Genomic DNA, 10,976 nt, shown 5'->3' with positions numbered 1-10,976 from the left:
CCGGCTGGGTCCAACTGCCTAGGCAGAGCCGCCACGTGCCCTTGCAGTTTGACATCTTGGAGGCGGCCTGCGAAGCTTTCCTCCAAGCAGCTAGAAGAGCACGGGATGGCCAGCCCTCGCTCTCCCACACCCCTCCTGGGCCTTCCGCACCCCTCCCCTCCCTGGGGTGGAGGGGAGGGAGGCCTTTACAGATTTAAATAATGTATTTGTAAATATCATCTGAAAACAAAAAAGATTCCTCCTTTCCCCTCCTTTTATCTTTTTTTAATGGGATAATAATTGCTTTGGCTTCTCTTTTTCTTTTCTTTTCTTTTTTTTTTTCGTTTTAAATATTTTTCAATTCCAAACATCTTTAAAAATTGCACCACACCCCCTTCTTTTCTCCGAATTTGAGTGCAGAGAAACTTGAGCCTCCTCTCCAACCTCCCTGCTTGCCTGGTCTGAGGTGAGGCTCTGAGAATTTTGAGGAACCAGGAGATGGGGGAGGGGACATGGACAGCTGGGGTGGGTACAAAGGCTTGGATGAGGCAAGGTTAAGGTGGAACAGGCGCCTCATCAGACTTGAAGGCGAAAGAGAAGAAATTTTAAGGCTTAAGGTTCTTCGGGGGTTACAGGAAAAATTTATGGGATTGTTGGAACCGAGTTTATAATGATACATTAGGACATCTGATTGTCCTGACTGAGAGATATTTAAAAGGCAGTAGGATCCAAAGAAGACTGTGGCTTCTGGATGGCTCCCACGGGTTGGTGGAGTTACTGGGATGGAGGAAGCTGATTGGGGGTGGGGGGCTGGGGGCGGAGGGTGTCTATGAGTCTGAAGGATGTGGCATGGAGGGGTTTTCATTGCCATCTTTTTTTTTTTTAACCTTCTCTTCCCCAGACAGGCATGACTCTGCTTTTTGCACTAGGCTGCATCTTCTTTCCTCTGTGCTTCTCTGTCTTCTGCTGGGGCCTGCAGAGCCACTCGTGTCTGCAGATGGAGAGACAAGAGGCTGTTTTGGTGGCATCCAAGTAAGAAGATAAGGATGAGGGTATCCTTCCTGGGGCCAGGGCTGGTGGAGGTGAAATCTTCCTTTCAGAAAGCGAAACAGAAGCAGAGTGGTGGGGTTGGCTGGGAGGATGGGAAGGGAGTAGGATTAAGACTCAAAAGCCACCAGCTTTGTGGGATCTTTTGCAAGTCTTGATGTTCTTTGAACTTTAGAGCCTTCCTTTCTGAATGGGCTTAATAACAATACCAACCTTCCATTCTCCATGGAGCTGTTGTGTGACGTCAAGTGAACTAGTGTCCTTAAAGTCGGGGTTGCAGAGTCCTGCAAGCAGCCCGAGGGACGAGGGACGCAGGCTCTGTGGGGACTGTGGAGCTGGAGGACTCATGCGACATCTAATGGGGGTAGCAGCTGCTCTGCTGGGCCGGACGTTACCTAGTGAGAATGTCGACCCAATGGTGTCTGATCTGCTGATTCTTTGTTTAAAGAGGTTGAGCCTTCGTGTGAAATCTCCCCATTTTAAAACACTGTCAAAAATAATTTAGAATTGAAGAAACTACTCTACTGGCTAGAGTTATGTTGGCCAAACAGAAATGTTCTGTGGGCTCAGTTGGGCTCTTGAGCTGCAAATTGATGATTTGACAAAGTTTGTACAAACGTGAGCTGTCATCAAACCATGGGAAAAGGTAGGGGTGAGAGAGGGCGGAAGGCAGAATTCACTCGGGCATCTAAATCAGTTCCCCGTGGCAACGCCTGTCTCTATCTGCTTCAATTCACAATGTGTTACATGAAACCCCAATCCCTTGACTGGGTTTGTGGTCCTCAATCAAGTAATGATGGTGGCCCATCCTCTCCTATCTTTCCCCCAAACTCAGTACCTGTTTTGTAGTTTTCCCCATGTTTGGCTTTGGAATCACACCAACATGGGTTTGGAAATCCAGCTTTATCAATTTTTATAGCTGTGTTACCTTGGGCAAGTTTTAAAAATTTCACCTAAGCTTCAGTTTCTTTGTAAAACAGGGAAACCACCATCTGAGGATTAAATAAGAATCAACATAAATCAGCTTCCACAGACACAGCCTATATATATAGTGAACACTAAGGAAATCAGGTCCCTTTCAGCTTTCAGTGAAGCGGGGAAGGCAGGCCCTTGGGTGTCTAACTCCCTCTGCCTAAGACCTCTCGGGATCAGTTCCCACAGGGCGCCACGAGGGGGCAGCGCAGAACCACAAATCCAGCCCCTTGCCTCTCTTTTGGGGAGGAGATGATGAAGAGAATGGGCTTTGAGCTGGGAAAGGCAAATTCCGTGGTTATAGAGGCGGATCTAAGGGCGGGCCTGGAGAACAGAGGGCGGTTTGGGTGGCAGGCTCCACAGTACGCGGAAGTACTCAGGATAGTTCTGTTGAGGACGGGAAGGCAGGAGGAACCCCAAGGAGTCAGCCGGGAGGGGTGAGAAGCCGGGAGGAGGGTGGTTCTCATTCTGGCTGGAGCCTCCAGCCTGTGGCGTGACCCTGGCTGAGCCCCCGGGTCTCTCCTTCCTTATGGCTGAATGTGGGGCTTGGACCGGCCAATCCCCCAGGGCCTCCCCCTCTCTGAAACCAGGCTGTTTCTGGGAAGTCACTGAAGAAGGGGAACCAGGAAAAACCTCCATAAGACTGAGGGAGCGGGACCTGGAGAAGGCATCTCAGGCTCCAGCTGGGTTTTCCAGCACTTCTCCGGCCTCTTTGAACCCTGCCCCGCCAGTCTGGTTCCCAGCATGAAGCGTGTCCTGTGTGAGGGGAACAGGCGCAGGTACCTTGGTACCTCTAGTTAGATGAAGTCATGGGACAAACTTCTCCCAGAGTTAGCGACATACAAGAGGCACCTCATATGCTTTCCTCCCTGCATCCCGTTGGTGTGAAGGTGGTGACGGAGGGGTGTGTGGGGCTGAGCCTGAAGGATGCCGTGTTGAAGTGTTTTTACTCCCATCCAGTCCTTAAGCATCCTTGAGAGAGAGCAAGCTGCTCCACTTTCCCCCACTTCCGCCCCCCAGGGAATCCCCGCTCCCCTGCTGGAGTGGGTGCTCCTAAGCTGGGTCCCCAGGCAGGCCACCTTGAGCTGCACATTGGGAGGTGTGAGCAGAAGAGGAAATGCGGGGCCTAAGTGCTGATAGGAAACCGGGTCAAGCCAGTATGGGGTGGGGTGGGGGGCACCCAGTGCCTTCTCCCAACTGGCCGGGGGGAGGGGCCCCAGCCACCTTTCTTCCCAAGGGAAGAGCCCACCCTCCCCTGGCCCTTGTCCCTGGTGGCCCCCTGTGCCACAGCCGCTGTCTCTTTAAGGGCCTCCCGCCCTCCCCCTTTCTCTGCTCCCCCCCAGCTCTGTCGCAGCAGCCGCTGCTGTGGCTCAGAGCTGCATGGGGAGACGCTGCTGCAGGTCCGGTTTCTTGGTGTCTGGTCGGTGCCATCATTTCCCCACCCCTCCCCCCACCCTCCCCAAGCTGGCGGCTCCCCTCCCCCTCCCCCCTCCCCACAGAGGGGGCAGGGGGCTGGGGGTTGGGCACGAGCCCTCTCTAAGGCCATGTGCCGTGTCCGGGCTGGGCGGCGGAGACTGTGGTGGCAGGGAGAGGAGGAGGCGGAGGCGGGAGAGCAGAGGTGACCGCTGACCACTTGCAGCGGCCGCTCCTCCGTCTTCCTCCTCCCCACCCTCCTCCCCTCCCTCCTCCCCTCCCTGCTGGCATCACAGTCCCACCCACCCCCACCCACCAACCCCGCCTTCCTGGGCCCTCCCAGCCTCTCCGAGTAAGCCCCCCCCCCACCTGCCTTGTCTCCTCCCCTCCCCCATCCGCATCCTCCTCCCTCTTGTACCCTCTCCCTCTCTGTCCTCTCACCAAGTCCTCCCCTCCTCGGCTTCCCCCATCCCTCTTACTGGCTTTCTCCAGTCCTCCCTCTCTCCAGCCACCCCAGCCAGCTTGCCCTCTCCCCCTCTTTCCCCATCCCCATCTAACTCCCTTTCTTCCTCGGGGCATCCCATCCCCGCCCTGTCCCCTTTGTGCCCCTTCCTCTGTTTCTCTTTCTCCTTCCCTGGCTCGGCATCCCCTTTCCACCTCTCACTCCCCCCGGCGCGGCCTCGCTGTCCCCTCCCAGCCCACCTGTCTCCCCGCCACGTCCTGAGCCACCATGCTGACCCCGATGGTGGCTGGCGGGGTGGTATTCCCCGGACTCTTCCTGCTCTCCAAGAACACGCTCCAGCGGCTGCCCCAGCTGCGCTGGGAGGAGGCCGACGCGGTCATTGTCTCTGCCAGGTAAACCGCCTCCCTGCCCCTCCAGCCCCTTCTCCCCTTCTCAGGCGTTATGGGGAGACGGCAAGGGACCCCAGCCCTTCCTGGGCCCTGCGGGGTCCTGGGGGCTGCCCCTGCCGTGGCTGGTGGGCTTTCCCTCCAAGCGTCCTTCCCTCCTCACTGCCTTACTCACTGTCCCGGGAGACGGCATCCAAACCCAGCCATCTGGTCTACTAGTGTTCAGACTGCTTTTTTTTTTTTTTTTCCTGCTCCCATTCACCCTCCCACCCTCCAAAATAGGTCCAGCATGTGACCAAAACATTCCTGTAAGAGATCAGGGAACGAGGGGCAGGGACCTGTGCGTGTCAGGTGTTCAGGGGGGTGTGTTTGGCGGGGATAGGGGCAAGGGACAGAGGGGTGAATGGTAGAACTTCATATAACCCTGGAGTCAGGGCCAGACTTGGAGAGGGGATCAGGGTGGCTGTCAAGAGTGGGAAAGCAGCCAGGGGGAATTCGAGGTCACGGAGGGACCAGAGCAAAGACCAGCCTGGTGACCAGGCAGCTGAGTGGTGCAACATTGGGTCCCAGGGCTTCCCCATCCCTCCCTGTGTGCTGTCCCCTCCCTTCCCCAAGAGAGGCCTTGTTATAGGGGACAGTCTCTGAGCATTGCCTCACCTCAGGATGACCTCGGTAGACCTGAGCAAGCCTAGGAGGCAGGGGTGGGGGTTGGGGAGCCCTGGCCCAGCCCAACCTGGGGAACAGAGGGAAAGTCATGGCCCCGAGAAGTGACCACATCCAAAGCACAGCCACCAGACTAGTGACGAGGAGAAACTGAGGCACACAGCTCTTCCTTCTACCCCATCCTCCCTCTTTCTCCCCAGGCTAGTGTCTTCCGTCCAAGCCATCATGGCCTCCACGGCTGGATACATTGTCTCCACCTCCTGCAAGCACATCATTGATGACCAGTAAGTGCCACGAGGCCACTTCTGCCCAAGTTCCAGCAGACCGTGTAGATGCGCCGCCCCAGGACACCCTGCGTCTTCTAGGGAACCCCTTCAGCGGGACCCAAGCCCTTAAACTTGGGCCTGAGCAAGTTAACTGCAATAGCTGCAACTCAACACGCAAGGATAAATTTATCCACATCCTGTCCTTAAAGGTCAGACCAGGAGGCGGCGTGGGGATCACAGAGAATTCTCAGAGCAGTGCCTCCTTGGCTTCCCAGCCCCTTGTATTGTAGCAGGGCTCCCGGTGTCCTTCCCTTCCCTACCCGCCCTCGCCGGCCTCAGACCCCATTTCTGACCAGCACTCAACCCGGGCGCTCCCTGCCTCCACCCTGTCACGCCAGGCCTACCCCTCACCTCCTCCCAGAATCCAGGTGTCCAGCCCCAGCTCTGTCCATGAGGAAGGAGGAGGAGAGAGGAGATGACACAAACAAGGCCACCGATGGTCAGGCTAGTGGGGGGGGGGGGGGAAGGGGAGGGGCGGAGAAGAGGCCAAAAATTGGCACTGGCAGCCGCTGCAGTGCCTGGTGCTTGCCAGGAAAAGCCCAGGCGAGAGCTGGGGCAGGAGGAAGGCGGGAGCCCTGTCCATGGTGCTGACGAGCTCGAGCTGCTTGTGGCCGCTGAGCCCCAGGAGACACTGTCAGGTTGACCCTAATCTGGAAGTGTCCCCTCTCCTTTACTTGCCCCCTCTTTTCCTGCAGGCGGGTTCCCTCATCTGTAGGGTAAGGTAGCAAGCCCTGTCTGGAAGGGCTGCTGTGAGGATTCATGGAACTGAGGTGCCAAGTGCCTAGAGCAGTTCTCGGTTCACACCGAGGAAATGCGCAATTCCTTCTTCAGACCCTGCCCTCCTCTCACCCTCTTCCTACCGCGCATTTCCTCCTGACACCTTCCTACACAGGGGTCACCTTTTGGCGCTCATATTCCCTCCCTCTTGGTCTGCTCTTGCACACACACACACCCTTAATCCTCAGGTGGGTGAGGTGGATCAGGGTTAATCCAGGGCAACAGCTGTTCCTGCTTCTGAGCACCTAATTGCTGGGAGGGTGGGAGTGGGATTTAAACTTTCCCTGGCTCCCCACCCCCAGTTGGGTGCCCTCGAGTCTGCTGGGCCTGGCTCCGTGCTGCTGCTGTTCGCTGGCCAGGGGGTCTCTCCTTGCACTCCTGCCCTGTTTCTAGCCTGGGCTGCTGCATGCCTCTCTCCCTGTCATCTGTTCAAGGCCACTTTGTCCCATGGGCTGCAGCTTCTCTTTCCCCTGAAACCATCCTTTCTAGAGAGTGGGCTCTGTCACCCCTTCCAGGCCAGCTCCCCTTACTGCAGGGCTTGTGTTCTGCTTCTGTGTTGCCTTCAACCCCAGGTCTCCCTCCACGTCTCCCTTTCAGCAGCACCTATTTAGTCTCCGTCCTTTCTGAGCAGGGTCCAGCTAAATTTGCTTCAATCCCTCCATTCAGTTGGGTCAGGTACCCCTTTGTGCCCCCACTGCCACTCCTGACTTGTCACAGGACAACAAGGTTTAAGAGAGGGTGCCCAATGTGCTGACCTGAGAATAATAAATGCAGTGTTGCATATTCATGTGCTTCTCATTTTTGTTTATTCTCAAAGTACATAGAATTTACTCTGTTCCTGGCTCCTTGTGCTCAGCGTTTCAGTGCTTGGCTGTGCCTGAGAAAACACAATGGGGCAGAACAAGCAGCAGTGAGGGCACCACTACCTTCTCCACTGCTCCTGCCACGGCAGCTCTCCCGAATCTTCTAGGGACAGTGGGCCTGTGGGGAAGGGCTTCATTCCTTGGCCGTATGTTTCCTGGCTCATGACTCAGTTTCCTTATCTGTAAAATGATGATGATCAAACCTATTCTAAAAGTTTTTTTGTGGGGGACGTAAATAAGTTTATGCATACAGGTTTTAGTATATTAGAATAGTGACTGCACCTAGTAAGTGGTCAGTTCATGTTGGCCAATATTATCCTTCCTTGCTGCTTTCACCTGTTCAGATGTCACTGTCTTATCTTCAGCTGTCACCCTTACCTTGACTGAGCTCATTGGCCCTCTCCATCTTTGCCATTTGGATGGCTCTGCCATTTGGCCTCTTGTCTTTTCCATCCCACCACGTGGAAAAGAGAGAGGACAGGAATAAATGGGAAAAATGGGTGGGTTTGGAAGTCAGACTCACCTGGGTTTGAACCCAGGTCTCCCACGTGCAGCTGTGGCTCTGTGACCTTGGGCAAGTCTCTTGCCCCCCTCCCCTTTGCTTTCCTCATCTGTAACAGGAGACTCCGCTTCCATCTCAGGGTCATTGTGAAGATCACAGGAGATCTGCCCCCAGGGGTGCCCAGCCCGGACACCTCGGAGCGGCCTCTAACTGTCCCTTTCCTTTCTTCCTCCATCCCTCTCCCTCTCTCTCTCTGCCCAACAGGCACTGGCTTTCCTCTGCCTACACGCAGTTTGCAGTGCCCTACTTCATCTACGACATCTATGCCATGTTCCTCTGCCACTGGCACAAGCACCAGGTCAAGGGGCACGGAGGGGATGATGGGGGGCCCAGCCCCCCGGGCAGCACCTGGGCTGTGGCCCGTGGCTACCTGCATAAGGAGTTCCTCATGGTGCTCCACCACGTTGTCATGGTGCTCGTGTGCTTCCCGCTCTCTGTGGTGAGTCCCAGGAGCTCTGGGGTGGGGGCGGCGGGGGGCGGGGTCGGGGCTGCCTAGCGCCTGCTCTTCCCTGCCCACCCCACCCCCCACCCCCCGCCCTGGCCAGCCCTGCTGAGGCCACACCCCTGGGGAGTTCCCTGCACTCCTGCCTGGCCCCCTGTCAGCATGAGGGTGTGGGCTCAGTGCACCTGGCCCAGGCTGGCCCCTACCCCGCTGGGGTGCTTTGGAGCTCTTGTTTGCATGCCTGAGACTCAGTTTCCCCTTCTGTGACATAAGGTCTGGAATCTTCCCTGCAGGCTGGGGGGAGGGGAGCAGGGAGCTGGTGCACCTGGCTTTGCTCCTGTACACGTGTGCGCGCAGACTGATCAGAGTGAAGCATCCCCAAAAGAGAGGAGAGGGGAGAGAGGCCAGGCAGGGGCTGCCCAGGAATGCGGGCGTGAGCCCAGCCCCCTCCCCTCCCTCCCTCTCCTCCCAGGTGTGGCGTCAGGGCAAGGGGGATTTCTTTCTAGGCTGCTTGCTGATGGCAGAGGTCAGCACCCCCTTCGTCTGCCTTGGCAAGATCCTCATCCAGGTGAGGGGGGGCACCTGAGGGACAAACAGGCCTGAAGACAGGGCTAACGGGAAGGGTGGGGGTGGGGGGGAGCCTTGCCAAGGGAACTGGCACTTTGGGACACCTTCAGGGGACCTTTAAAGGACAGGTGAAGTTTCAGGCTGGGGGAGAGGCGGAAGGAGGGGGAAGGTGGGTGGGGGTCGGACACCAGGGGAGAGGGCAGAGTGGGGGAGGCAGGCAGTGGAGGGGAGGGCAGCGGACAGAGGCTCCGCCCCCACCCGCCCCCCACGGCGCCCCAGCCCGCCTCTCCTTCGCAGTACAAGCAGCAGCACACGCTGCTGCACAAGGTGAACGGAGCCCTGATGCTGCTGAGCTTCCTGTGCTGCCGGGTGCTGCTCTTCCCCTACCTGTACTGGGCCTACGGGCGGCACGCGGGCCTGCCCCTGCTAGCCGTGCCCCTGGCGCTCCCGGCCCACGTCAACTTGGGCGCCGCGCTGCTGCTGGCCCCGCAGCTCTACTGGTTCTCGCTCATCTGCCGCGGGGCCTGCCGCCTCTTCCGGCCCCGGGGCACCCCGCCGTCCTCTCCCTGCCAGACCCAGGACTGAGGGTGGGGGCCGGGGGACCCTGTCCGCTCCCCCCTCCCGCTCCCCCTCCCCTCCCCCGTGGGGACAGGGTTCTGGAACTGCCGGGTGGGGGTGATGGGAGCCAGGGGCCTCCTGCCCTGACAGCCCCAGGACAGACAGATGGACTGGGAAAGGGGCAGGGACCCTCCCCAAGGACCAGGCAAGAGGGAGAGCTGGGAGAGGTCTCCTTCTCCCCACAGTGCCTGAGCTGAGGGGCTGCACCCACCCCCTTCCTGCACACCCCCTTCTCCAATCTCCACCCCAGGGAGAAGGACAGGAGGAAGGGAGCGCCGCTTCCCACCCGCTTAGGGCTTGGGGACGGGAGCGGGGTGGGGGTGGGGGATGTTGGGGGACCAGGGGTCAAAAGGCGCCACCACCCAGGACATCCCGGCCCCTCTGCTGCAACCTCCCCTCTGTTCGCCCCTCATCCAGAGGGGGGGGAACGCCCCTCCGACCCCACGTGGAGGACCCACAGTGGCTGGCTGCACCCCCTCCCAGCCCCTCTGCAGGGCAGGCCAGCCTGAGGACCTTTATTGGGCCAAATTCAAACCTGTTTGTTGGGGTGGGATGGGGTAGAGATGGCTGCTCCTCACCAGCCTTCGCAGCGCTGAAACCCCGGGGGCAGGTGAGGGGCGCCCAGCCCCCTGCCCCGAGGCTGCACATCTTGCCCCTCAGGCCCTGGCATGTCCCTGGTGCTACAGACCTCTCCAGGCTTGCTCCCATCTGGGCTGGGGGACCCCTGGGGGGTGCTTTACAGACGCTAATAAAGACCCGCGTGAACACAGCACTGAGGCCTCGGCTCCAGGGGCTCTTTGGGGCTGGGGAAGGAGAAGCCAGCAGCTCGGCTGGGGTGGGGAAGGGGTGGGGGCCTTGCTACCACAAGAAAGGGCAGGAGCCCCAGCTGGCCCCTGAGAGGCCAGGGAAGGAAAAAACAGGACTTTCATTTCTCAGAGAGCGGGTTTGGGTGCTCGGGAGCTGAGTCGGGGCCCACGTCTGGCTCCTTAGGCGCCTCTCTGGCAGGTCCTACGGGGAGCGGGGATGAGAGGCGGGAGGTCACCCACTGCCCACCCCCCACCCCCACTCCCCCAGGCTTTTGGTCCCTTTAGCCCAAAGGGGAAGGTGAGGCGGGCAGGGGCCCAGGGAGCAGGCCTCACATGTGGGTGCAGAACTGGCAAAGGAGGAAGAAGAGGGTTGCCCCCAGGACGGCCACCAGGACGTGGTGGAAGAACCCGGCGCCGGAGTCTGTCAGAGAAGACGAGAAGACGCGGGAGACGGGACCCTGGCCTCACCGCCCAGGGCAGCTGTGCTCCGGGCAGGGCGGGGGTGGGGGGTGGGGTGGGGTGGGGCCCTCCTCAAGGTGCTCCCTACCTGAGTTCACAAAAGTGACGGGCTCCTCACCAATAAACTCGGACACGGCCAGGAGCCTGGCTTCGTCCGAGTCCGCGTAATCGAAGAAGTCGGGCGTGTCTAAGAAAAGCCAGGCCTCGGCTCCTGAGCCCGTGGTCTGAGCACTTCCTGGGGGGGGGCCGGGGGCTGGGGGAGCAGGACAGAGGCACAGGGCCGAGGCTGTGAGTCTCAGTGTGGCTCTGGAGAGACCTGGTTTCATCCCCAGAAACTTCCCGAGGGTCAGCTGAGCTCTCCAGGAGCAGGTCTGAGCCGGCACAGCGAGTGGGGGGTGGGGGGTGAGGGTGGGGGAGAAAAGGGTGGAGAGAAAAGAGAAAGGCCCAGGACAGCCTCCCCCCTCCCCAAGCCCTAGGAACGCTTTGGCCCTTTCCCACAAGCATCGTTCCTTCCCCACTGCTCCCAGGAGAGCCTCCCACCTGTCTCTATGGCCCCCAGCCCAGCCAGCCACACCAAGACCCCCTGCCACAGTGTCATGAGCCCTCCAGCGGGTGGACTCTGTGATGTCATAC

The 10,976-nt window shown here is 59.0% G+C and overlaps 2 protein-coding genes across 13 annotated transcripts; one reads left to right on the top strand and one right to left on the bottom strand.

Annotated features, from left to right (window-relative positions):
- On the top strand, positions 1 to 9,847 carry TLCD3B (TLC domain containing 3B). 5 transcript variants are annotated; one of them, XM_077141296.1, is made up of 6 exons: positions 1 to 445; positions 885 to 1,011; positions 5,124 to 5,207; positions 7,656 to 7,890; positions 8,366 to 8,461; positions 8,740 to 9,847. In XM_077141296.1, the coding sequence occupies exons 2-6, from the start codon at positions 887 to 889 to the stop codon at positions 9,043 to 9,045; spliced, it is 846 nt and encodes a 281-aa protein (XP_076997411.1). In that variant the 5' UTR covers positions 1 to 445; positions 885 to 886; the 3' UTR covers positions 9,046 to 9,847. The 5 variants fall into 5 exon arrangements, with proteins under 5 accessions (XP_076997411.1, XP_076997410.1, XP_076997413.1 ...); XM_077141295.1 differs by having other exon boundaries at positions 881 to 1,011; XM_077141298.1 differs by having other exon boundaries at positions 2 to 445; positions 881 to 1,011; positions 8,758 to 9,847.
- On the bottom strand, positions 6,810 to 10,975 carry C23H16orf92 (chromosome 23 C16orf92 homolog). Of its 8 annotated transcripts, XM_077141306.1 has the most exons (8): positions 10,884 to 10,975; positions 10,432 to 10,596; positions 10,218 to 10,231; positions 9,614 to 10,086; positions 8,848 to 9,026; positions 8,100 to 8,251; positions 7,268 to 7,333; positions 6,810 to 6,903 (listed from the first exon to the last, which is right to left on the bottom strand). In XM_077141306.1, the coding sequence occupies exons 1-4, from the start codon at positions 10,972 to 10,974 to the stop codon at positions 9,937 to 9,939; spliced, it is 420 nt and encodes a 139-aa protein (XP_076997421.1). In that variant the 5' UTR covers position 10,975; the 3' UTR covers positions 6,810 to 6,903; positions 7,268 to 7,333; positions 8,100 to 8,251; positions 8,848 to 9,026; positions 9,614 to 9,936. The 8 variants fall into 8 exon arrangements, with proteins under 8 accessions (XP_076997421.1, XP_076997427.1, XP_076997420.1 ...); XM_077141312.1 differs by having other exon boundaries at positions 8,848 to 10,086; positions 10,218 to 10,305; XM_077141305.1 differs by having other exon boundaries at positions 8,848 to 10,086.
- Between the last annotated feature and the right edge of the window lies 1 nt (position 10,976).

Source organism: Tamandua tetradactyla, chromosome 23 (genome assembly GCF_023851605.1).
Source record: "Tamandua tetradactyla isolate mTamTet1 chromosome 23, mTamTet1.pri, whole genome shotgun sequence".
Classification (NCBI taxonomy): domain Eukaryota; kingdom Metazoa; phylum Chordata; class Mammalia; order Pilosa; family Myrmecophagidae; genus Tamandua; species Tamandua tetradactyla.
This window is presented reverse-complemented; position numbering and strand designations above follow the sequence as displayed.